Raw genomic sequence first — 22,225 nt, forward strand, 5'->3', positions numbered from 1 at the left:
GACAAATTCAAACAAGTTCGAATAAGCCCTTGCCATTCAGAGCATGAAAGTGCCCCGAGTTTCTACATACGTATTTACGACCTAAGCGAGGCCCAGCTCAGCTTGGCTAATGGGTGAAATGATCGTACACTGATAAGGGGCGCAGACGCCGGGTATTTAGTCGAATTGTTACCAGTCATTGGAAGATAAATCGGAGGAGCCCTGTGGAAACGCCAGCCATTAGTGTTCGAAAGGCATGCTTTTTCCAAATTAAAGTTCGTGCTGAAAAGATAGAGGAGGCTCCTTTTATAATTACGGGTTGTTGGCCAGAAAACTCGACCCAGTTTGCCACGACTACTTTTTTATCTCTCGAAATTGACGACGACCATCGAGACACAATCAGAAAATGAATCTTGGCACCTCTTGATTGGTCTTGGCCAGCCTTCAAAGGGGTCACGGCTTGACCTGTATTTGGTGTAAATTGGAGCGAGCAATTGTGATCTGACGTAATACGGCATTGCATGATCCTTCAAAGCCCAATGAGAGTTATAATGATTCCTAGCAACCATTGCCATTGAAAATTCCATGCAAAGTCTCATCATGATAGCGTTTGATTCACCTACCCGGTCGGTCTCGGGGACATTACACCAAATTAGGATGCATGGCCAGATTCAATTTGTTCAGTTTCTGCCCTCGGGCGGAATTGTAGCAATCTTCCACGAGGCAGAAACGAAGAAGGAAGGGATTGAAGAAAAGAGGGTGAAAGAATTTCTTTCCTCGTGGTCGTCTCCCTCTCTCCTTCTCTGAGCTCCACAATCTTGAACGGATGAACTTCGCCTTCTTCGCACATACCAACAAATACAGCGCGTAGGCCAGCCGTCTGACGGTTGGTGGGTTCATTCCTTGTTTGATGGTTGGGTGGGTGGGTTGGTTAGTTGGTGGGTTGGTTAGCTAGTTATTGAATGGGGGTGGTTGGGTTGAGAGTCAGTGAGCATTGGGTAGTCCAACAATCAGGAGGTTTGATCTTGGAACTCCGTGTGATTTTTGACAGCCATGTTTTTGCCAAGTGGTTTTGCGACAGGATCTCCCTTCTCTTCTTCTCCCTTTGTGTTTCCGTCAGAAAATCATGTTTTGGTGTCAATTGGTTTTTGATTGTGGGTGTCACAGCTCAAGTGCGTTACGTTCAACTCTCGTTCATGCAAAGTACTCTAGTAGTACTAGCGTGTTGTTCAAGCAGTAGTTTGGATTTGATTGTCAATGTGGACTGATCTCTCGAATAGGAAACCATGCTACTGTGTAAATGGGTAAAATGAAAAAGTCCAGTTTTGGACCAAGGATTGAAAAAATGCAAAATGTTTATTTTTTCGTTATAGAATCATCGCTCAAAGTCCTCAACTTCATCCGAGTCCAATCCCTCAACTACCACGCCAGGATCTAGACAACCCTATCGTCATCATAACCATCACCTCCACCACCAGCGCCATGATACCAGCCATCATCCTGTGATCATTCCGAGGCCGGGGCATTCGGATTTTTCTGAGGTCAGTTCGACTACCAATGGCTCGAGGCCGTTGTCCGAGGTTTCCTCGTTTTGGGATGACACCGACATGCCGATTGAGGTCAAGCGGAGGCAAAATAAAGCCACGGTAAGTGATATCCTATTGGTTGGATAACGTTTTCAGTGCTGATTGAAGTGACCGTGATAAGGACTAGGAACAGGAATTTTAGGCGAATAAGTAAAGCCGTCATTTTTTTAAATATTTTTGCTGAATTCAAACCTCTTTAATCTAGATGTGTTTGATCAGACGTAGAACTTTATAAGGATTTTTTTTCCGCATGGACTTTACTTTTTAAAAATCTATTTCTTCAAGCTTTGGATCATTTTTTTTAGGTTTGATTAAAAGATGGCTTGCTGACAGACATATACCTGATTAGTTATGACGATTTGAAGATGCCTTGAATCCTCATTTGTCAATAAATGTTTTCTCCGGAGCTTCTTTGGCAGGATCATGAACGATTTATATTTCCATTTTGGTTAAACTTTAGAATTTGTTCTCGTACATATCTAGGTCCGCTTTACATCTCCGTTACACTCTCATAAGCCATTCCTTATGAAATGCGTTAAAATGGCTGCAAAATGCCACAAAGGGTTACAAGTTAAACTTGTTTTGTCCATTCATTGGAAGACCGAATCGAACAGTTTTGTCTTATTTGTTCTGACTTCAGAGATATTAATACTTAATATATTCCTACTTACCAAGCTCGGTCGTTTTTGTTTGCCATATATGCTATCTTGTGCCGTCTAAATTTCTGGTCTCTAGTAATGATGATCTGCGTCTTCAATTTCAGCAACAAAGGCCGCTAACACGCTATTTGCCCATCCGGAACGAACATTTTGACCTACGTCAACACATCGAAACAGCCGGACACCAGATCGAGTTGTGCTCGCATTTGATCCTCAATGCCAGTTCCTGTCGGGGTTACTTGCACAAATTGGGTGCTAAATTCAAGACGTGGAACAAACGCTGGTTCGTGTTTGATCGGCACAAGCGAACCTTGATCTACTATCATGACAAAACTGAAACCAAGGCCAAAGGAGGGATTTATTTCCAAGTAAGTTGAAATGAACTTGATCGCACACTCTATTTGAAAGCATTTGTCCTAAATGGCTGACAAGACGTTTCCGTCGTAAATGGACGAATGTGGTTTGTCAGCGACTAAATGTCTTCCTGCTTATGTTTCAGGCCATCGAGGACGTTTACATCGATCATCAGAACCAAGTGAAGTCTCCCAACTCGAAAGTGACATTTTGTATGAAGACTGCTGATCGGCCTTATTATTTAATGGCCCCAACGCCAGAGGCCATGCGGGTCTGGGTGGATGTGATTTTTACCGGAGCCGAAGGTTACCAAGAGTTTATGAATCAATGAACGAAGGATGGATTCCTCCGCTAATTTGCCCTTCAAGTCAGAAGAATAAAAATGTCATTCACGTTCATGGGTACTTAACACTCACCCAAGAACTCTTTTACGCAGAGCACACCTCTCACATCTCTCAACTAATCCAATGAAATGCTAATTATTATTACTTTTGTCATTATTATTATTATCATTAATATTGTAATTGATAGCGTGAATTAATACATATGTGTATGTGCCTATGGCATCATTGCATATCAGTTGTAACCACATGGAACTATAACTCAATTTTCGAGGCATCGGGTGGATCTTGATCTTGAGCTTCCGAGTCAGACAAGCTCTGCTGACTCTCGTCGTCCTCGCTGGCTTCATCTCGGGTCTCGTCTTGCGAAATTTCATGAGCCTCAATCTTAACCACGCCTTTGAGCCTCTGATTCATGGCATTGTTGCTGACTACGCGTTTCATGGTTCCATTTCCTGTGATGTCGGTTCCATTGGGACGTACAATTTTTTGGATCTCCTTTTTGAAGCAGTTCGGAGCATCATCTGGCCACCAATAGTCGAAGATCTCACAAATACAACCAAAGCACTCGGACCCAAGCTCGATGGTATTCTTAATGCATTCGATTTCTAGGGTACCACAGTTCCACACTGCTTGTCCCACGGAAGCTAAGCATTCCCCGCATTCTGCCGACAAACTAGCTCCTCGACTTTCCGATTTAGACGGTTCATTTTCCGGCTCTTCACTTGGAACCTGTTCCAACAAGTCGGTTTTCAAAATATCCATGGCTCCTGTAATCAGATTGAAACTTTCGTTGTCAAGCCCAGGTTTTCGATTGCAAGTGGTGACGTTAGATTTACCAATCGTTTGGGGACGAAAAGCAAGTTGATTGAAAAGAGACATAATAGAGGAGGTGCACGTCAGAGACCTACAATTCTAAGCTGCGAACGTCTAAAATTAACACCGGTTGACAGAAAGAGCTTTCACCTTAATTTATCAATCTTCATATGAGAGCGATGAATTATTCAAGACGTATGCAATTTGCCGCAAACAACATACAGTATGTACAACTTTGTCAACGACAATCACACAAAAGCAAAAGCTCTAGGGAAATTCTTATTCAAAAAGATAAATTTGAGAAAGATAAACATAATCAGGGCCCTTACCGTGAATGATCTCCTTTAGTTTTTCATTCTGTTTGAGCAATGAGGCGTATTCTGTAGACAGCTTTCGGATGGAATCTTTGTGTTCCTTGAGCAAAACCTGAGCAAAAATATGAACAGAAAAGCGATCACGATTGCCAATTTTTACAATTGTTCTCAAAGTGTGATTGAGCATTAGCAAACAGCATCATAACTATCCTGAATGAAGCCAAGATTAATCCATTATAGCAGCAAAACTACTCACGTTCTTAAATTCGTTGGGATGACTCTTGAGATACTCCGGCTCGATGGTTCGAATGACGGTCTCCTCTCGATTCTCAATGTGAAGAGCCACCCAGTTCTTGATCTCAATTGCCACGTCCTCGTGAACGAATTCACCTTCGAATTGATGAGCCTGACCATTGTCAAAGAGAATCACGGCGGGAAAGGTGCCCACGCCCATGGAGTAAGCCACCTTCACGTCGCTCACCGTAACCACGGCCAAACCAAATAGGGTTTCAAGATCAATCAAGGCCACCTTCAATTGAGCTGCCAATGGGCGTTGCTTGTCGTCGTGGAACAGTATGAGCAAGAGGTCCTCGCGTTTGAGAACCTTTCGAATATTGGACTCGGTCACTTGTTTCACCTTGCCATGAGCGGCTGCTCTGATCCACTCCAATACCCCCGTCGTATTCTTGGGATCCTCTGTGAACTCAATGGAGATCCCATGAATGATGTTCAAGATGATGGGAACCTTGTCGATATCCACACCCAACTTGTCAAAGAGAGCAGTGTCTCGACTGTTGACGATGAGAGTGTTATCCACCAAGGAACACACGTTATTGGGCTTGGAGATTTGTTGAATCAAACGACGGGATTTTTTGACACCTTGTGAATGAGCTATAAAAACAAAGTTTCTGAAAAATACAAGGCACGGTGTGTATATTCCATCAATTATAGCATGGCATGTGCTTGTACTAGTTCCATAAATAATGAAAACTGATGATGGCTGATAAGTATTAGGATCTGATATTTGCTATTAGCTTTTTTGCACGATATAAGTGGTTCGTTATCATCGAAGGTGCTTAAGGTCTCGACGGGAGCAAATAGAATTCATAATCGCAAGTGATTTATTATTAACATAACTCATTCTTTTATGCTTTTATTTTACTTTATGCCTTAGATCGTGAAATCAATTACAACGACGCCAATCAAAATGCGGCCTAAAATTTTATAACAAAATAATTCAAGAGGGGCGTCGACAGGTATCAATCAACCGAAGTTTTACTAGGGCTGATTGATCTTATGATTTTAGAATTAGCATATCAGTCATCCACCAGCTCGCCTTGATTCAGTATTTGGAGCTCCCAAAATTCCTGAATTGGACGAGAGGCAATTCATTGCCGATAATTGCTTACTTGATTGTTTTTCTTTGAGTAATAATTTCTTTTTTTTCAGTCACATCAATAGCAGATGAGTACATTAATACATTTTGTAAGCATTTGCTCGAGCATATATTCTGCAGGTTCTAGAGAAGCAAAGGCTTGTGTTCACCAGAAACTGGTTAAGACATTCTCCAAAAAACCGATTGTAGTATTCTTGTCATTTATCAGTCCAGACTTGAGTGCCAATGGTACTAGGCAAAACATAGGTTTAATATTGATTGATACCTTCTCAAAGAGTTATGATTATCGAGTCTTTCTTAAATTGATCTTTCTGATGACACAAACTGCCTCAATAGGCACCAATATAATGTGTATTTTCAACACACAATAAATAATTCGTACAAATCGTTTGCAAAATGCGGAAAATGGCGAAAACGGCTTGGTCTGTTCCATGCCACCCAACTAGCGGAAATTCTTACCTAAAAGATCGGAGCAAAATGTCGAATTGTTCCATAGATATGTCCAATGCTCGATCTTTGTGGCAGAATATCTGAGTGATCATCCACCGGAACAAGGCCGATTGCCTATCAGCTCGTCCAGGATATCTCGTTCCAATTCCTTTCTACAAACATACATGTTGGCATTAGGAGTCGACCATTGTATTAGGAGTGATGTACATGTATGTCTGTGTCTCTTTTGCAATTCGTACTTTGTAAAGTACCACAGTCACCGCGGGAATAATCTTCTCCGGGATCTTTGGGGAACTCTTGTTGTTGTTGTTGTTGTCTAAGGCTTCAAAATGATCATTGGCAAACATGGAGGAAGAAGACGAGGGCATGGAGGAGGAAGGTGGAGGAGAATCATCCAGGAGTTCCAATGGGGCGTGACTTTGAACCCGAACGAAAATGACGTCAAATGCGTCGGCGTCCCCTTTGATCAGCTCCAAGTCGCTCAAAGTTTTCACGCTAATCTGCGAAAGGTAACAAGTCTGACTTACATTCTGAGAAATAAGCATAGAAGGAGTTGCGACAATCAATTCATCATACCTTGGCAACCTAATCAACTGAAATATATGCCATCGAAAAACGACGTCGATTAATATCATATATCATTTGAATATGCGATGATACAGTGCGCCTGATCGTCGATTTTCTGCCTCTTGACGTACATGCTTGTTCCAAAAAGTTGTAGTTTTAAAATCATAACATTACGCTCGCAATAATTGGCCTGATGATAGGTGTTGGACCGATTATTCCACATTAACTTATGATACAAACAACTTGTCTTCGTCAAAACCTTGAAAATCTTATTCATAGTCTGTGATGACTATGAAACAATGAGTAAATTGCTTTTTGTGTGAAGAAAAAAGGCTAATTAGCTAGCTTGTCAGCCCTGACGTAAGAGGTAAGACCTTCTTGGTATACCTATGTACTTGAGTGTAAAGTAAAAGAAAAAATGCTTTTCCAAATCGTGCGTTAGCTCCTTGAAACTCGACCAGGCATTTTCCGCCTTTCTTATTCCTTTTGGCATAAATAGGACACACGGCTAGCAACTCCGCCTTCAGAAAATACGCTATGTCCATTTAATTACACTTATAAACTGTATTCAACCCAGTGGAAAAGCGATAGGCAATTATCCTTCACTGTTAAAGGCCACGAGGAGTTTGTTGCGAGGGCGTTGACATATAAATCAATCTGAAGACATAGTTTCCACGTTTACCTTCGAGTTATCATGGTAGAGAACACTAACGTATAGATTGGCTTTGATTAACGCCACCAACTCGCCATCCTCCACTTCAGGGATAGCCAACCTCTGACGTTTGCCAATATTGGCCAGGCAGACATTTGCCAAATGAATTAGGATAAGCACAGGTATAAGGTAGCGTAGATTCATTATCAACTCGCATTGTTAATGCCACATTTCCTCTCACGGCTTTTCGAATAAAATCCCACAAGAAATATCGGGTTTTCCGTCTCCTCAATTCAATTCACTTGAGATCAGAGAGCGCATGATCCAAAGAGCAAACTGAAGGACCGAGAAGGTGCATGCAATCATGAAGAAGGACAAGAAGAGGTTTTTTAGAGTTTTGTTGTCAAGTTCAAATGTGCTCGGCCCAAATAAGTTCTCGGCCACAGGAGGTTCTCTCCCAGTCTCCAAGATGAAAGCCACCTACGTCAGCTATTGACCTTCACAGCCTTATTTGTTCTGAGCTACAATTCTTGTTTTTGCCGCGTTTTGAATTTAGACCTGAACAGGCGTTCCTTGTATCATTTAGCGTCGACCCGGCTCCAGGAAAGCGAGTCCTGGCTTTGAATTGTCATGGATCAGGTACTTTGAAAATAAGTGCTCTCATGTCATGGGATGAGTACACTTTCGTTCTTGAAAGATGATTTCATATTCATGATTCGTAAGATCAATCTCCCGTATCTTATCAGAACTTTGCTGACTATGGGATGAGTTTGAAACGGCTTTTGGGACGTCTTTCCACGTAATGAAAAAAGGAAATTGATTGGCTTTTTCTTTCTTTTTCATTTGTTCAGAAAGTTATTGAGACATTGGAACATACATGCATCAAATCAGCGGTTCCCAGACGCTGATGAGAGAAATACGTATAGATCTACCTTCATGTTAATCCAAGGTTTATGACCTCACTCTATCAAATTTCATTTTATCATTATCCAGTAAAGAAAATGTTGCCACCCATCCTATTTGGTCCGTCGATTTTGGTGCACTACTTTAACTTATTAAAAATGGCGTGAGGGTGGGTGTATGGACGGGGAAAGGGTTGGACATGACTGTGTCCATAAGCACAGACTTCTAGAGATATGGACTGCGAACGGAAGCAAACATTTCTTATCTCTTCGACCGTTCACTTTATTCCAAATAAGTCCACGATTCGACCACAAGATCCTGTTAACTAGATGAACTGGGCCAAGTTTATGCCCAAAACTATGCCTAGGTAACTCAGGATATAAGACAAAAGTTAGATAGTAAATACTACATATAGTTCAAATTATCGGCCTGCTCTTGGTCAGCTTCATAAGCTTTTGACAACATAGCTTTGAAACCTTACAAGTAAACTATATAAAAGTGATCAGCCTTTAATTGAGGAGATCTTCATTCCTTATTTTATTACTTTAATTCGAAAAGTGGTTTAGAGTTGCCATGACCTAAAGCAGGCCGATGTGGCGTGAAACTCGTTCATAGTCCATATTTCTAGAAGTTCGTCCATAAGAAATATGGTATTCGAAATATTGTTCATCCTTGATTAAAAGCATTTCTGTACCAGCTGCAAAAAAATGGTCGTTTTCTGAAAACACGTAATTACCACCATCTTCAGTAAAATCTCGTCTATTAAAGATTCAAAAAACCACGCTATTCAGTTGTGTTATCCTACCAAGATCAATGCAAGTCTTTGAGATCTCATCTTCACTCGATTAGGGATTGGAGCACAGTTATACACCAAAAAGAGCATTATCATAATTGTATGGAATATTGACAAAGTCCAGGGAATTTTGATTTGAATTTGCCCTAGAACTTGCAAGATCTGAGTTCTGGAACATTTAGAATTTCATTCTTTGAGAGGATAAAGCAATATTACTGTGGTGGGGATTTTTTCCCGAGCCTCAGAAACGGTGGTGAGTTACGGTGTACATACAGTACAGTAGATGTAGTTTGCACGTCATCGATGAGAAAGCTAATGTCCTGGTCGATCTCTCTCTTCCATTAGCTATTTGCCGCTTATTCAATTCGAAACTCGGTCGCCTCCAGTTCGGTTCCACTGCGGATCACCGTCAGTTAGAACCAAAGCTTTGATGAGAGTGGACAAAATTTTCAGGAACGACCGAAAAGGAACAAGCCGAAAGCCGTGCAATAATCACTTTTGATGCGACAAAGATGAGAATATTATGTATTTGGAGCTTATTCTCGCCTCTGTTGAGTGGTGTCCGTCCCATGGACCCAGATGTACCTCCTGCGGTTGGTCAAGTCATGTTTCAGCTCTTCCATTTCAAAAATACTTTAATCGTTTGCAACAATGGAACTCAAAGACTTCAATGGAAGGAATTGTTCAAACAAACCCGGAAAGGAATTCCAACCCACTTGCCAGATCCCATGGCAGTACTCAATAATCTACAATCAAGTTTGGTGATATGTGCTCAAGAGTACAACAGGACAATGTTCCAGAACTTGTTCCAACGCAACAACTACTTTGAAAGTTCAGTCCATTTCCCCATGCTATTCTTTGTGACTTCAAGTCTCATAGAGTACATTCAGAGCGATGCGGAAAGCCTTAAGTTAAATCTGAATAAGGAGATATATTTCCTGAATGATGCCAATCAAAATCTGGAAGAGATTTATACTCACAACGGACACACAGTTAGAACACGGATACTCCATATGGTGCCTAAAGATAGGGGCTACTTATTAACGCAACAATTCGACCCGTTTGTGAAACGGAGGCAGAATTTTCAAGGCGTGGAACTTCGTGTTCTCTTCGAAGATCAAAATCCTTACATCATGTTCCATAACTACACCATTCCACCTGCTTTGCCAGGCCAGACGATGTACTGTTTTGATCGTTTCAACGCTTCATACGGCATGTTCAAAGAGATTTTAAACGCATTAGGAACGGAATTGAACTTTACTTATAAGGCTTGCAGAAGATTTGATGAGCAATGGGGAACATGGATCAATGGTACAACCACAGGCATGATCAACAGCTTACAAAAGAACGAAGCAGACCTCATCGGTACCAGTGTCACTCTCAACCCTGAGAGGTATCATGTCGTAGACTATCTTCATCCATTGGGAACAGAGACCTATGCCATCTACATTGGCAATCCCAAGAGCGAATCGGCCGACTGGCGGTTATACAGTGTTCCATTTTCATTTGAGCTCTGGGGATTCTTGTTGAGTGCAGCGTTCGCATTAGCACTAACCATACACATCATGGAATTTCTGTATGTGTCACATGACCAAGTGGATTTGCCACAACCAGGCTCATTTGAGGGCCTCAAAGAGGTGTTCCAAATCGTTCCAAGTGCTTGGATGGTCTTTGGATCTTATTTTGGTCGCAAGCCCCAAGAGACAAACTCGATCAAGAAGTATGCAGGGGTGAAGATCATGGTGTTCTCCATCTTGCTCACTGGCAATGTAGTCTTTATGAGCTATCGAGCCTCCATCACGTCGGAATTGTCGGTCTGGGAGTTGAGGCTGCCTTTTCGCAACCTCTGGGAGTTACTTCAAAGCAATTTTAAGTAAGTGCTGCCGTACATCAACTACGTAGTTCAATTTAAGTTGTAGATGCCCTTTCAATACCTTTGGTTGACTACCAAATCCTCTTTTTTATGATGATTCACACTAGCATTCCCAAAATATGAGGATTTCCTGGAACCAAATAAAATCTGAAAAAGCAAATACCTTTTAAAAGCTAATTTAGGGGCTTTAATCAAGTTTTGTTAAGTCTCTTCCATTTCAAGCGATTGATTGTGTTCTTGACTAGTAGTTCTAGTACTGTAGTTCAAATTGCAGAGGAGCACGGTAATTGTTTCAACTATTAACAGAAATAGTACCTTTAGTCCTAGAAAATTGGGTTTTCTATCTGGCATTCACCTTGTCAAATAAACTTAGCCAAAAATAGCATCCATTAAGTGCCAGCAGTTCAACACAATAACTTCAAACAAACATTATTATCAGGTGCTTCTTAGAATTTTGCAAATTTGCGATATTATTGTCTGTTGGGTAGGGGAAATCCCTATGATGAAGTGCACAAAGTTCGCCCATAGTGCCCAGGTTTAATTTCCCTTGTTCATTGGTAACACGATTTGACTAAATTAGGGTAAATCTTACTATTGCTTGGGATATTTTTTTTTATTAACGCCGCCCCAAAATTTAAAGCCGGTAGAATATTTTGATGAATATAATTGATTACTATCCATTGTAACGTACCATGTTCATGAAGTTCATGAAGCCCGTAAACATTTCATCGGCTTAATTCAACGTCAAATATCTAGTAGTAATGTATGGTTGAAGCAAATTAGACGGGAACATGTGTTATTTCATGTTATATCATACAATCAGTATAACTTGATTATTACTAATTTGATCGGCAGTACTATGAGCAAGTACTGATGTCAACTAGGATATATCACATTCAAATCTTCTTTATTGTCATTCAGCAAAAGTTCAACTTGAAACGAAATACGAACCATTTCGCGCTCCATTTTGCTTGAACTGTTGAGGTAAACACAATGTGTCCGATTTTGATTCGCAGATTGATGACCACAGAAGGTGGAATCATCCAGGCCTCGTTCATCAATGCCGAAGAATCTAACATTCTTTTCGATGTCTACGAGTACAATATGAAGCCTTTAGGACCTGAGGCATTTGTAAGAAATACCAAAGAGGGCTTGAAAGCCATCTTAGACGACAAGGAGATGGCTTATTTTTATTCCATGGAATCCATCAACGCCTTGAACGAGTACCATTGCAAAACGATCCCGGCTTGGATCACAGACTACCCGGGATTACTCTCTTATGCCCTCCCCAAGAAGAGTCCCTACACCAAGTTCATGTACTACAAGATCCTCAATTTGCTAGAACGAGGCAAACTAGCCATCTTCAAGAAGCGTTGGAAGTCCAATCTCCCCGAATGCACACCCAATCGAGTGGTCAGTTTGGGATTCCAAAAGATCTTCACCTCTTTCCTCCTGGTTGTCTTGGGAGCTATCCTCGCGTTCCTCACGTTTCTAGTGGAGCTCATGTGGGCTCCCAAACACCATCGGAAAGAGGAAGATCCATGGACTCGTTCTCAGAGAGACGCTTTGAGACAACTGCAGTTGGTGATTTTGAACAAAGACGAGCTGCTTCATGACCGAGATTACTTGCTCTATGAATTGGAGGAAGTTCTTATCAAATTGAAGACGACCAAATTTCGTGAGCTCATTTACGAGAAATAACGAAGCAAGCCATGGGACATCGGTATCACTTTCCTGGGTATTTAATTTCTCTATTTGTATGATGTACATTAGATGATTAATTGAAATACGTACTCTTAATAATTATCATGGTTACTTCTACAGCAACGTAAGTATAAGAAGATCAGTTAAGAATCAAGGAGAGAACTCGTATTTCCACCGAATGAAGACCAAGAGTAGTCGAAGTAAAAAAGTTCAGTAAAGACGCTTAAAGGAGTTGAAAACGTGGTTTTATACACAGGATTCGATAGACCCAGTCCATTAGGTGGTCATCTTCATTTGGGAGCGTGTTCGATATCCCTTGAACGCCGCTTGGATCTTCGTTGCGGCCACTTCCACCAAAGGGTCATTCAAGTCAATGTCTGAAATGAGATTAGTATATAACTTATAGCAACAAGCATGTGAACCGCTGCGTTGTTGGGAACCGGAAAATCTAGTTCTCGAGCAATTGGAGAGAACCGCATTTTATATGACTTGAAAAGAAAAATGTTCAACCTTCACTCGCTACTTTGAGTTACGTGTTTCGAATTTGATCAAGGTCACATATTGCCAAGAGGTTGAGAAGGCCTCAAAAAGCAGCTCACAAAGATTGCACCAAAGCTTCCTGGCTTCATGGGCAATGCAAGTTTGAAAATCGGGCCTTATTATGTACGAGAGGAGAGGAATACCTATAAGGCAACCAAAGATGACTTGGAAACACATTTCATTTCTTTTTGATTCTTATTTTAAAGCGAAGTTTGATTTCCCTTACAACAGTTCTGCTTTGAAACCGAAAGCTCGATCAGGGGAGGCACATTAAAATCTCCTGTTTCGACCCTTCAAAAGTACTCAGCCGGATCCAGATCGATCAAACCCTTGCACGTTTTCCTATCATAATTCGTGCCAAGCTATCTTTCACATTATGATTCGTATTGGTGGTAACTAACCAATGGCAGGAGGGGTATCTGCCTTCGCAGGTGCTGGATGAATGCTATCTTTCACGGGTTCGATGATATTCTCGTTGGCAAAATTGGCCAATTGCGAGCCCAAGCCCATGATTCCTTTGGGCGATTCGTCTGGGCTCATCTTTAAGTTATCGCTAGTCTCACTACCACTATCCTTGGAACTCTGATCATTATCTTCCTGACGGTCGAGAACCTCATCTAGTTGATCAGCATCATGCTCTTGGTCGTCACCAAAAACGGCACGATGACTGATATCATCCGCATTTGTGTCGGTGGTAGACACGGACAAGACATCCAAGGGTCGAACCAAAGCATCGGACCCTCCTTGGTCCCGAGCAACTTGCTCATAGGCTTTCCTTTGGGCTTCCAGTGGGTCAGAAATCTCGTCTTCGTCTTCCACTGACAGACCTTCTTTGGAATGATCGGGCTGTGCCATTTCGTTTCCAATCGGAGATACGGATTTGGGAGACATGGATTCCTTTTGAGCATCATCGAGAAGGTCCATGACTTGGGCTTGATTTTGGGCCGAGGTGGACAGTTCTGGTTCCAAAGGGCTTCTCCGTGCATCAGCCATAGTCAAGTTTTCTTGAGAAGGCGATGGTGATGGAGATTTTTTCTCGAGAACGCTCAGATCGTGTTCGTCATGCTTCTTTTCCAACAGATCTTGGAAGGGATCAGTAGGGCTGGAAGATTTGGGTTGAAGGTCATCCACTTTGATTTCACTCTCCTTCTCCTCCTCCGGCTTCTTTTCTTCGGCTTTTTCACCTTCATCCTTCTCATGATCACTGTCGTTTTTGTTGGTAAAATGTCCCATGATATCATCTTTCATCTCTTCGAGCTTGTCTCCAATTTTGGAGAAGGAAAAAGGCTCCTCAGAGGCCTTGGCTGTCTCTGGCTCTGGCTTGTCTTCATCGTCACTAGAATCTCGAGATTTTGTAGGAGAATCCGAGGGATTAACGAGGCTATCGGGAAGAATTTCTTTTGCCTTCTCGACATTGGAGGTGTATTCTTCTTTTAATTGCTCCATTACGTTAGGCTCGAAGGTGTCCGAATTTCTGTTGGGGATATGTGGCATGTCCTCCAGAATAGTTTTGGATTCCTGTTCGGGTGACATGCTCTTAGGTGGGGTTCTTTCCTTCTCAAAAGATGCCTCGAAATCGTCTTCGACGACTTCCCGCTTCTTTCGAATCAAGTCCTCCTGATCTTCCATACAATCATCGTCAAAGTCGATCGGATCAGACTTAGCGGAGGTTTCCTCTGTCTTATGTTGAATGTCAGAATAAGCATCATCTTTTTGATGGCCATATTGGGCCTCCGTGGACTCTGACTGTTGCTCAATGACAGGGATCACTACATCCTCTTGCTCAGGAGGCGAGGATAGAGGCTGCTTTGGAATCTCGTCGTCCAACAAGTTATGGTCTTTGAACCGCTCTTCCAATTCTGGTTCTTTTTCAGGTTCGGGCTCAAGACTAAGGCCGGCGGAATGTCCATAATGTCCTCGTGATTCCTCTTCGGCAGGCTTGGTCAATGGCTCAGGATCCACCTCCTCATTGTCTGATTCTGATTCTGATGGAGAGTCTTTGGCGTTAAATTGCTCCTTGAGAGCACTGAGAGAGGCTTCAGCTTCAGCTGGGATGGGATCACTTCCAAAGAACTCTGCTTCCTTTTCCACAGGAGATTCTCGCTCCGGCAAATGTTCGACTACCTCAATAGGGGACGGTGGGCGGATCATTGGCTCTGGTGTATGCTTGGCTTCCTCGACAGGAGTCGAAGGTCGGATTTCTGATTCTGGGGTACTCTCGACAACCGGAATAGGAGTTGGAGATTGGATCTGTGGTTCTGGCACATGCTCGCTTTCCTCCTCATCTTGTTGTTGTTGTTGTTGATCCTCTTCCTCCATGGGCGAAGGACTACGGACCTCTTGATATTGAGGTGGTGCAGCTGCATCTTCCAATATGGCCTCTTCTGTTTCATCGATTACAGGCTCTGGAGGCAGAGGTTTGTCGTAGAACGAATCCAAAAGTGCCTCTTGAGGAGGAGATTGACTTGAGACCTGCGGAGCTTCGGGCTGTTCCGGTGACAAGGGACGAAACTGGATTGGGATGGATTTGTTGATGATTTCAGAGACGAAACCGCCGATCACGCAAAGAATAAACGAGATGATAAAGTTATCAAAATAGCCACTAAGAAGCCAGAAGACTCCAAATAAAAAGGTGTAGACATGCCAAGGTCGGACGCAATCGGTCTTGACCTCCATGGTTACTAAGTAGTGGTTTGTGCCTTCTGTTGATATGCAAGATCGTTATAGATGGATTCTCTTTGCTTCTGATTAGGCCATAACTAACCATAAAAATAAAATCTTTCCTCGCCTCTCTCACAACAGATGCTTGGACAAGTTGAACGAACTTTCGTGACACGTTTTCCCCCTCTGTTAATTGCAGTAGTGTAGAGTAGAGTATTGAGAAGTGGAAGAGGAACGGAAGTAGTGAGGTAGAAAAAAACTACTGCGACAACTTCTTCTCCCACTCGATCCTGCGAGTCAATGACTAGCATTGGCATCGAATTTTGCCCTTCACTCAGTCTCAGCCGCTCAAGTACGGTAACTTCTGCAGTCCATACTACGATGGACGATCGTACCGAGGCATTACACCTACATACAGCACATTTTAAAGAAGTGAGTAGTCAGAAAAGCGAGTTGAACAAGCAGGCAAAATCCCCGGCGAATCCAGACCTCAGAAGTCAGAGAGTGAACAACTAAGCATGAGAATCTAAAGAATTTCCCTTCTTCTATGGGCTTGATTTTTCCAAAGTGGAGTGTTCATTTCAAAATCAAATAGGTCATTCATCTGGGGGCTTAAACCCATGAATGACAAGATTCGTTATTCCGATTCGACCTTTTCATGCAAATGATCGGTCTTCTTGCCTAGCTCTACAAGTAAAACGGCGGTGGTGTCCACGCCCCTTTCTGTCCCAATGAATGGCCGACCTGTCTCCCAGTCTTGGACATTACGTAAAGCGCGTGCACCTAATGAGAAGCAAAGAGTGTACCAAGTTAGCGTGACGTCAAACCACGTGGAAGTAGAGCACTTTAGTTCACTTTTTGAAGGATAGTTTTGATGATTGTGGTCGGTGTTTTTTGAGGTGTGGCAACTGAGCAGACTCAACGTGGATAGAGAAAGAGCCTGATACGTAAGCTGTTGGAGGGCCTGAGCGACAATCTCACAATGCGAGTGTGCAGATTTGTTCCCGGAAATTGTGAGAATGATGCGAATTTTCACACTCGACACCAATCTCCCCGACACTTGGGAAATCTCACTTCAGCTCCAGATAAGCACTATGATCTTGTCACCTCTTTCGTAGATCTCTCTCGCTGTGAAGTCGGTCTTTTTCAAGCCCTAGCAAGGCCAATGAGGGAAACTGAGCGGCCAATGGGGAAAATTTCACCACCCACCCAACCGGGCTGGCCAAAAAGACAGGAGACGGGCGAATCGAGGAGGACTGAGGAGAGGGGGGGGGCAACTAAGTAACGCCCGGGGAATGAGGAGGGAAAGCTGCCGCTGAGGCTCTCAATTCGGTCCAATGAAGCCTTTTCAGTTACTTCTCTGCGATAGACGGCTAGGAGCTCCAGGGGAAACGGAAAGCTTTCTTCCTCACCGGGGAAGGAATCTTTCCTCGTGCGATGGCCGATGAAGGCTGGAGGGAGGGACAGGCCAAGCTCAATGTGCGTGCGTGACCATGGCGTGACAGACAGCTTGAAACCGCTTGAGTTGAAGAAGCCCAGCCCACACAATGGGGAACAGGAGAGATATTACCAACGGCGAGAAAAGGCCAGGCAGAAAAGGGCGGGGGATGCAGCGGTACTCGAGGACGATCTTGTACTGACTCCTGAGGTTCAGCTCACTCACTCACTCACTCATCAGTGACTGAGGGACTGAGTCAGTGTTCTCTGTGTTCTCGGAAGAGCCGGTGACACACTCACTCACTTCGATTCTGCTCTCACGATGACCAGGAGAGGAGATGAAATGCAATTGGAAACTCGTTTATGAATAATGATCGACTAGCAACCCGTTCACGTTGAAATCATCGACGACATTGGGTGGCTGGAATTGTTGCTTCGTATGTTGGCAGCAAGCACCTTGCAACTACTGGCAGTGCCACCGCTCGATCTTGTATGAAGAACATTCAATCCAAGGGATTCTTCCACTCCCGGCCAAGGTCCCGGCGAATACCAGGCGGGCCGGGACACGTCCTCCTCGGGCTGGCAGGCCCCTATGAGACTTTAAGATCCCCACGCTTTGAGCTTGAGCACTGCCATGCATCCGTCTCGGTCCCCGGACAGTTCCTAGACGGATCCATACGTGGATGGAGTCAATTACGAGCCGGCATTTTAAAGCGCTCCCCCGGGCGTGATGGCTGGTTGCGCTCGCTTTGCATGATGATGATGATGCCAACGGCCGCGTCGGCGGCTCGAAAAACAGTCCAGAAGCAACAACCATGTGGCGGTTAGGCTCGATCTCGATGATACCACCTACCTATCTACCCTACGTACGTACGTACGTATGTACACATCTATGCTCTACACCGGTCGAGCAAGGCAGGAAGGAAGGCGGTGAGCTACCGTTCGATCTACCCTTCTTGAGTAGCTCGCTCGATAGACGGACTCCCTTTGTGTTCAGTTTGATCATGAGCGAGGAATGAAGGTCCTTGTCTGACGACTTATTTAGATTTAGATCCTACAACCGCTCTTTTAAACAACGCAACCCAGTGGGTGTACCAATCTGACGGCTTGATTTGTTTTCTTGTAGAAAACCGCCAAATTTCGTTCCAACTGTACCCGCTTGCGCCCCACAGGGCTGCAGCCTAGGAGTTGTTCGCATAGCGGGAGCTTCTTTAGCTCGAAGAAGGCCTGATGACTCATCCACTCTCACTGCACAGCATGTAGTTTCGCTCGAGGCTGCATGGCACCTGTGGCAGTACGGAAACTACTACCACCATCACCATTACCTACTTGCTTGATCACCAATTCTCCGTCATCTCATGCACTCCATCCAGTAATGTTACTTCTACTTCAGGTTAGCTCAGATTCCATCCGAGACGGCATTCTCATTTGCCGGTAGAGACTTTTAAGGCTCTAGATTCTCGAACTTCATCTGTTCTGGCTAGGCCTGCTAGGCCTGCTATGCTTCCGTACTTCCCCGTTGGGCGTCTCTTCCTCAGCCAAGCCTTTCCTCTAACATATGATCGACCAATGACATCATTTGTGCATTGCGGAAGGAAATGATTTTGCTCCCGGTACATGTAGCACAAGTAGCAGGCAAGTAATAGTAGAAGCTATTGGCGGTCGTGGGAATCAATGATGGCGGATTTCATCGAGAAGGGTTCGACCTTCATCTTCTACAAAGCAGACTCAACCGTGTTGTTTGTGATGCACTTCGCTCATTTGAGTTTGTATGTATGTAGGATGACAATCCAGTTTGACGAGGTTGTATGCAACGATACAGACTTGAATCATCCTCATTCTTACTTTACTATCGCCACTTACATGGACCAAGGACTGAGCAGCGTGTCTTTCTCCAACAGAAAACGCATTTTTCATTTTCCACAGACAACCCACATGTACATATTCTGCTACGTAAGGTAGTATGAATAGCGGCTGAAATGACTCACTTAAGAGGAATACCTACAGCATCCATGCCGAGTGGGTTTGTTAAAAAGAGTCGTTTTCATTCAATTTCCTCTCTCAACAGTCTCCATACGGAATACAGCAAAACTTTGAACAATGCGGAACATGTTCTTGGACAGTACGTCCATCCATCCATCCATTCGTGCAATGGTTGGCTGTCTAACTGTGCTTCTATCCACTTAAAAAGACCAAGAGCGATTGTGGCTAAAGCCATTTGACGCACAAACAAGCTGTTTGATTCTCAGTAACAAACTGAGTCTAAAGACCAATTTCTGGAATTAGAACCTGCTCGTATTAGACAAGCTTGAAAGAATTTTATGATTGAATCAATTGATTCATCCTCGTGGGTTATGCGATTTGTTGCTAATTCGAAGAACAATACACCGTACTACATAAGCAATTCTTCCAATGGTGAATATTTCATTCTCACTTGACCTTGATCATGTAAAAAACGCAACTGGCTCGGTTGCCTGTTACACAAACTTGCTCAAACGTTCGAAACATAGAGACATGTATTCAAAATTCAGCCTTCGTTAATCGCATCTTCTCTTAGCGAATGATCCGATGAGCAAACTTACCCGTATGTTGTTGCAAATATGCCTTCAAGTCGTCTTCATCGAGACTCTCAACGGTCAGTTTGTTCGTGTCAATGTTCTTGGAGTTGTTATTCTCCCATCCCATTTGGTGTTGGCTGCCATCTGAGATGACCCTCAAGGCCATCCCATCCGAATCTGAATCCATTGGTTTGACGTTATTGCATCCCATGTCGACGGTAAAGTATTAGGATAAGGAGGAAAATAAACGCAACCACCTCTCCGTTTGTCACTCTCGATAATAAAATGAGACCCAAGAAAAAAAACCACAAGAGTGCGTCGATGTCACGTGGGATAAGATCGACAGACCTTGATTTCTAAACGAATTACAGTGCCTTTTGTCTACTTGATCGAGGAAGGCCCAGTAGGAGTCATTGGGCCCATATGATCTTTTCCACCTGCTCTGGCTTGCATTATCATGCGAAGAGAGGAAGGGGACAGCCTTGGACGACAATGAATGACAGTATGGTACTTGAAACAGTCTGCAATGGCACATCCAGTTTTGGTTTGACATGCTAGCTAGTCCGGAAGTTGAAAGAATTAAAAAAAACTATATTCCATACAAAAGTGTTGTTTTGAAAATCAATATCACCACAAAATAAAACCGAACACTCATCAAACCGCATTATTGAATGCTGGAAAAGTCCTGTAGCACCGTTTGAAGCTCCAGGTCATTAAGCACAATACTTTGCCTCGTATCATGAATTACACTTCTGACTAGGTTCGTGAAGAAACTGGAATGTCGTGGAGATTCTACATAATGCTCATACTGGTCCAGACCCTCCTGCAAAAATAGACAGCCCAAGGTTTTTCAGTGTTAGTATGAGAGTCTCAAAGCGTATTCCTCAACTTCAGTAAGGACTTACCTGAAGTTTCAGGGTGAGACTGTCATAGTTGGATTTAACTACCTCGAGAATCTGCTCTTCGGAAGGCGTGGACAATTGTTGCGAGGACAGCCAAGTATCAATTTTGGGATTGAAGTGAGCTATGATTGCTCGAACGTTGACAAGGGAGTTCGTAAGCCGCACAGCCGAATCCTTGTACTCACCTCCACTGGTGGAATGTCGCAGCGATATCGAGTATAGGGAATCGAATGTTTGATGGCAACGCACAATCTCGTAATAAAGCTCATCGTAACTACTTGGGGAAGGCAAGAACGTGTCACCATAAGTCACAAACAGGTTGAAGATCACCACCACTTGCAGGCCAACTGCAAATATATTCATTTTCTTGACTAGGCTGGACTCATTGGAGCACACAAACTTCAATAAAGCGATCAACGACGTCCACAGCTCTTTCCACGGGTAGTGCAAGCGAACCCGGGACCGCTTTTGATAAGCCAATAAGCGGTGAATGACGGCTAGGCAGAGCAGGTACAACTCGTGAGGCAACCGCTTCATCATGTGTGAGCGAACAAATTCCACCATCAGATCGAGAACGGCCACAGCCAGACTCTTAGATGAGAAGTCCGTCTCCCAATTGACGGCCGTCTTCCGATGTCGCATAGGGGCACGATGTAGCTTGATCCGGAAGGACAGATTCGCGTCATGCATCAAAGCATTGGCATACTGGTCCTCGGTGATACACAACAGAATCAGAAAACTCAACTTGTTCGTGTTCTGAGAAGATTCCGTCTTGGTATCCTGCAACAATATCGACCCTGGGGGTCAGAAGCTCGTCGAGCTATGTGCGTGAGCATGCGTGGGCCCTTACCTGCATGACGATGGAACAATATTCCAAGAACGTGACCAACAAGTTGCTCGGAGCCGCATTGGCCGCAGCCACGGCTCCAGGCGTATTTAATGACGCTGACCCGGCCGGAATCATGGCCACAGTCTTCTCCTTCAATTGTGCGGGATTCTGCGATGGGCTTAGTTTGGGACTGGCCGCCTCGGTTTGGTACTCGGCTAACGTGGCGATGAAGTTTCGGTTTAAATGTACGGCTTGGTACAAAGCCAGGAGGACGGCATTGCGGGCCCGCATTTGCTCAATACGAGGACTGCCTTCGTCGGACACGAACATATTGCCCACCATGGACGTGATGGAGCTCAACCAGCCCGAGCTCACTTGATCTGAAAATGGGAGCATAGATGAAAGAGGCCGGCGAGGGCATGGGAATTTCGGAGAGTGGGCGTTTATACCTGAGAGTGAGGCCTCGTAACTTTGAGTGTACGTGATCAAACTGTTGGTAATGACATTAGCGTACCCATGAAGGGGCATCTCTTGGTCCAGAATGGATAACTTCACGCTGTACGGATTGGACGACTCATATTTCTTATACTGGATTAAGATAGTGAGCAGTAACACGGCCGAATGTCCGTGGCACACCCGGGACTCTGCAAGGATCAAGGCCATTCGATAAAAAGGGCACACCACCTTTTTTTCAACCCAACCCAAGGGTGAGTGAGGTCAGGCGGGCTCACCGGCTTGAAACAATAGATGAATGAGGCTTTCATACACGCTGTTGACCATGACGTACTCCAGGAGCGCATTCTGGCCCACATTATCCATCCCCGTGGCCACAATGGTCAACAACTTGAGGCACAAATCCTTTAAACTGGCCGGTTCATCGCCCGTCAGAAAACTACAAGACAAGCAAGGGC

General features: G+C 43.8%; 5 protein-coding genes and 1 long non-coding RNA gene across 8 annotated transcripts in view; 2 read left to right on the plus strand and 4 right to left on the minus strand.

The window, feature by feature from the left end:
* LOC131890733 (pleckstrin homology-like domain family B member 2) overlaps positions 1–3,152 on the plus strand; it is a 21,271-nt gene extending 18,119 nt beyond the window's left edge. Inside the window, exons 12-14 of the mRNA XM_059240143.1 lie at positions 1,353–1,625; positions 2,329–2,592; positions 2,724–3,152. Of these exons, the coding sequence (XP_059096126.1) occupies positions 1,353–1,625; positions 2,329–2,592; positions 2,724–2,909 (723 nt within the window). The 3' untranslated portion in view covers positions 2,910–3,152. The remainder of the gene's footprint in view (positions 1–1,352; positions 1,626–2,328; positions 2,593–2,723) is intronic.
* On the minus strand, positions 26–1,258 carry LOC131891070 (uncharacterized). Its single transcript, XR_009374373.1, has 3 exons — positions 603–1,258; positions 173–261; positions 26–106 (listed from the first exon to the last, which is right to left on the minus strand). It is a non-coding gene; the product is annotated as an uncharacterized LOC131891070 (long non-coding RNA).
* LOC131891060 (uncharacterized) lies at positions 3,063–7,481 on the minus strand. The gene is made up of 6 exons (XM_059240554.1): positions 7,145–7,481; positions 6,135–6,395; positions 5,905–6,047; positions 4,306–4,957; positions 4,065–4,161; positions 3,063–3,689 (listed from the first exon to the last, which is right to left on the minus strand). The coding sequence occupies exons 1-6, from the start codon at positions 7,316–7,318 to the stop codon at positions 3,175–3,177; spliced, it is 1,842 nt and encodes a 613-aa protein (XP_059096537.1). The 5' UTR covers positions 7,319–7,481; the 3' UTR covers positions 3,063–3,174.
* Positions 7,482–9,227: 1,746 nt separating this feature from the next.
* LOC131891018 (glutamate receptor ionotropic, kainate 2-like) lies at positions 9,228–12,562 on the plus strand. The gene is made up of 2 exons (XM_059240496.1): positions 9,228–10,683; positions 11,700–12,562. The coding sequence occupies exons 1-2, from the start codon at positions 9,323–9,325 to the stop codon at positions 12,382–12,384; spliced, it is 2,046 nt and encodes a 681-aa protein (XP_059096479.1). The 5' UTR covers positions 9,228–9,322; the 3' UTR covers positions 12,385–12,562.
* Positions 12,404–17,601, minus strand: LOC131891015 (nucleolar and coiled-body phosphoprotein 1-like). 3 transcript variants are annotated; one of them, XM_059240494.1, is made up of 3 exons: positions 16,434–17,601; positions 13,329–15,629; positions 12,404–12,764 (listed from the first exon to the last, which is right to left on the minus strand). In XM_059240494.1, the coding sequence occupies exons 2-3, from the start codon at positions 15,601–15,603 to the stop codon at positions 12,664–12,666; spliced, it is 2,376 nt and encodes a 791-aa protein (XP_059096477.1). In that variant the 5' UTR covers positions 15,604–15,629; positions 16,434–17,601; the 3' UTR covers positions 12,404–12,663. The 3 variants fall into 3 exon arrangements, with proteins under 3 accessions (XP_059096477.1, XP_059096476.1, XP_059096475.1); XM_059240493.1 differs by having other exon boundaries at positions 16,416–17,601; XM_059240492.1 differs by having other exon boundaries at positions 16,395–17,600.
* A 2,552-nt stretch (positions 17,602–20,153) lies between these two features.
* On the minus strand, positions 20,154–22,206 carry LOC131891017 (armadillo-like helical domain-containing protein 3; the record flags this gene model as incomplete). The annotated part of the gene is given in 5 exon segments (XM_059240495.1): positions 20,154–20,406; positions 20,489–21,265; positions 21,336–21,694; positions 21,764–21,958; positions 22,046–22,206. Coding segments are annotated over 5 exon segments (1,651 nt in total), but the record flags the coding sequence as incomplete, so codon positions are not given.
* Positions 22,207–22,225: the final 19 nt, after the last annotated feature.

This window comes from Tigriopus californicus, chromosome 11 (assembly GCF_007210705.1).
Source record: "Tigriopus californicus strain San Diego chromosome 11, Tcal_SD_v2.1, whole genome shotgun sequence".
In the NCBI taxonomy this organism is placed as follows: Eukaryota; Metazoa; Arthropoda; class Copepoda; order Harpacticoida; family Harpacticidae; genus Tigriopus; species Tigriopus californicus.

Bases quoted from the DNA above. Each gene is read 5' to 3' on its own strand.
- LOC131891060 (XM_059240554.1), bottom strand. From the start codon at position 7,318: ATGAATCTACGCTACCTTATACCTGTGCTTATCCTAATTCATTTGGCA. The intron at 6,396-7,144 runs GTAAACGTGGAA...TACCTTTCGCAG, and splicing joins TCTACCATGATAACTCGAAG to ATTAGCGTGAAAACTTTGAG. The intron at 6,048-6,134 runs GTACGAATTGCA...GTATGTTTGTAG, and splicing joins TGACTGTGGTACTTTACAAA to AAAGGAATTGGAACGAGATA.
- LOC131891018 (XM_059240496.1), top strand. From the start codon at position 9,323: ATGAGAATATTATGTATTTGGAGCTTATTCTCGCCTCTGTTGAGTGGT. The intron at 10,684-11,699 runs GTAAGTGCTGCC...TTTGATTCGCAG, and splicing joins TTACTTCAAAGCAATTTTAA to ATTGATGACCACAGAAGGTG.
- LOC131891015 (XM_059240494.1), bottom strand. From the start codon at position 15,603: ATGGAGGTCAAGACCGATTGCGTCCGACCTTGGCATGTCTACACCTTT. The intron at 12,765-13,328 runs GTTAGTTACCAC...ATCTCATTTCAG, and splicing joins AGATACCCCTCCTGCCATTG to ACATTGACTTGAATGACCCT.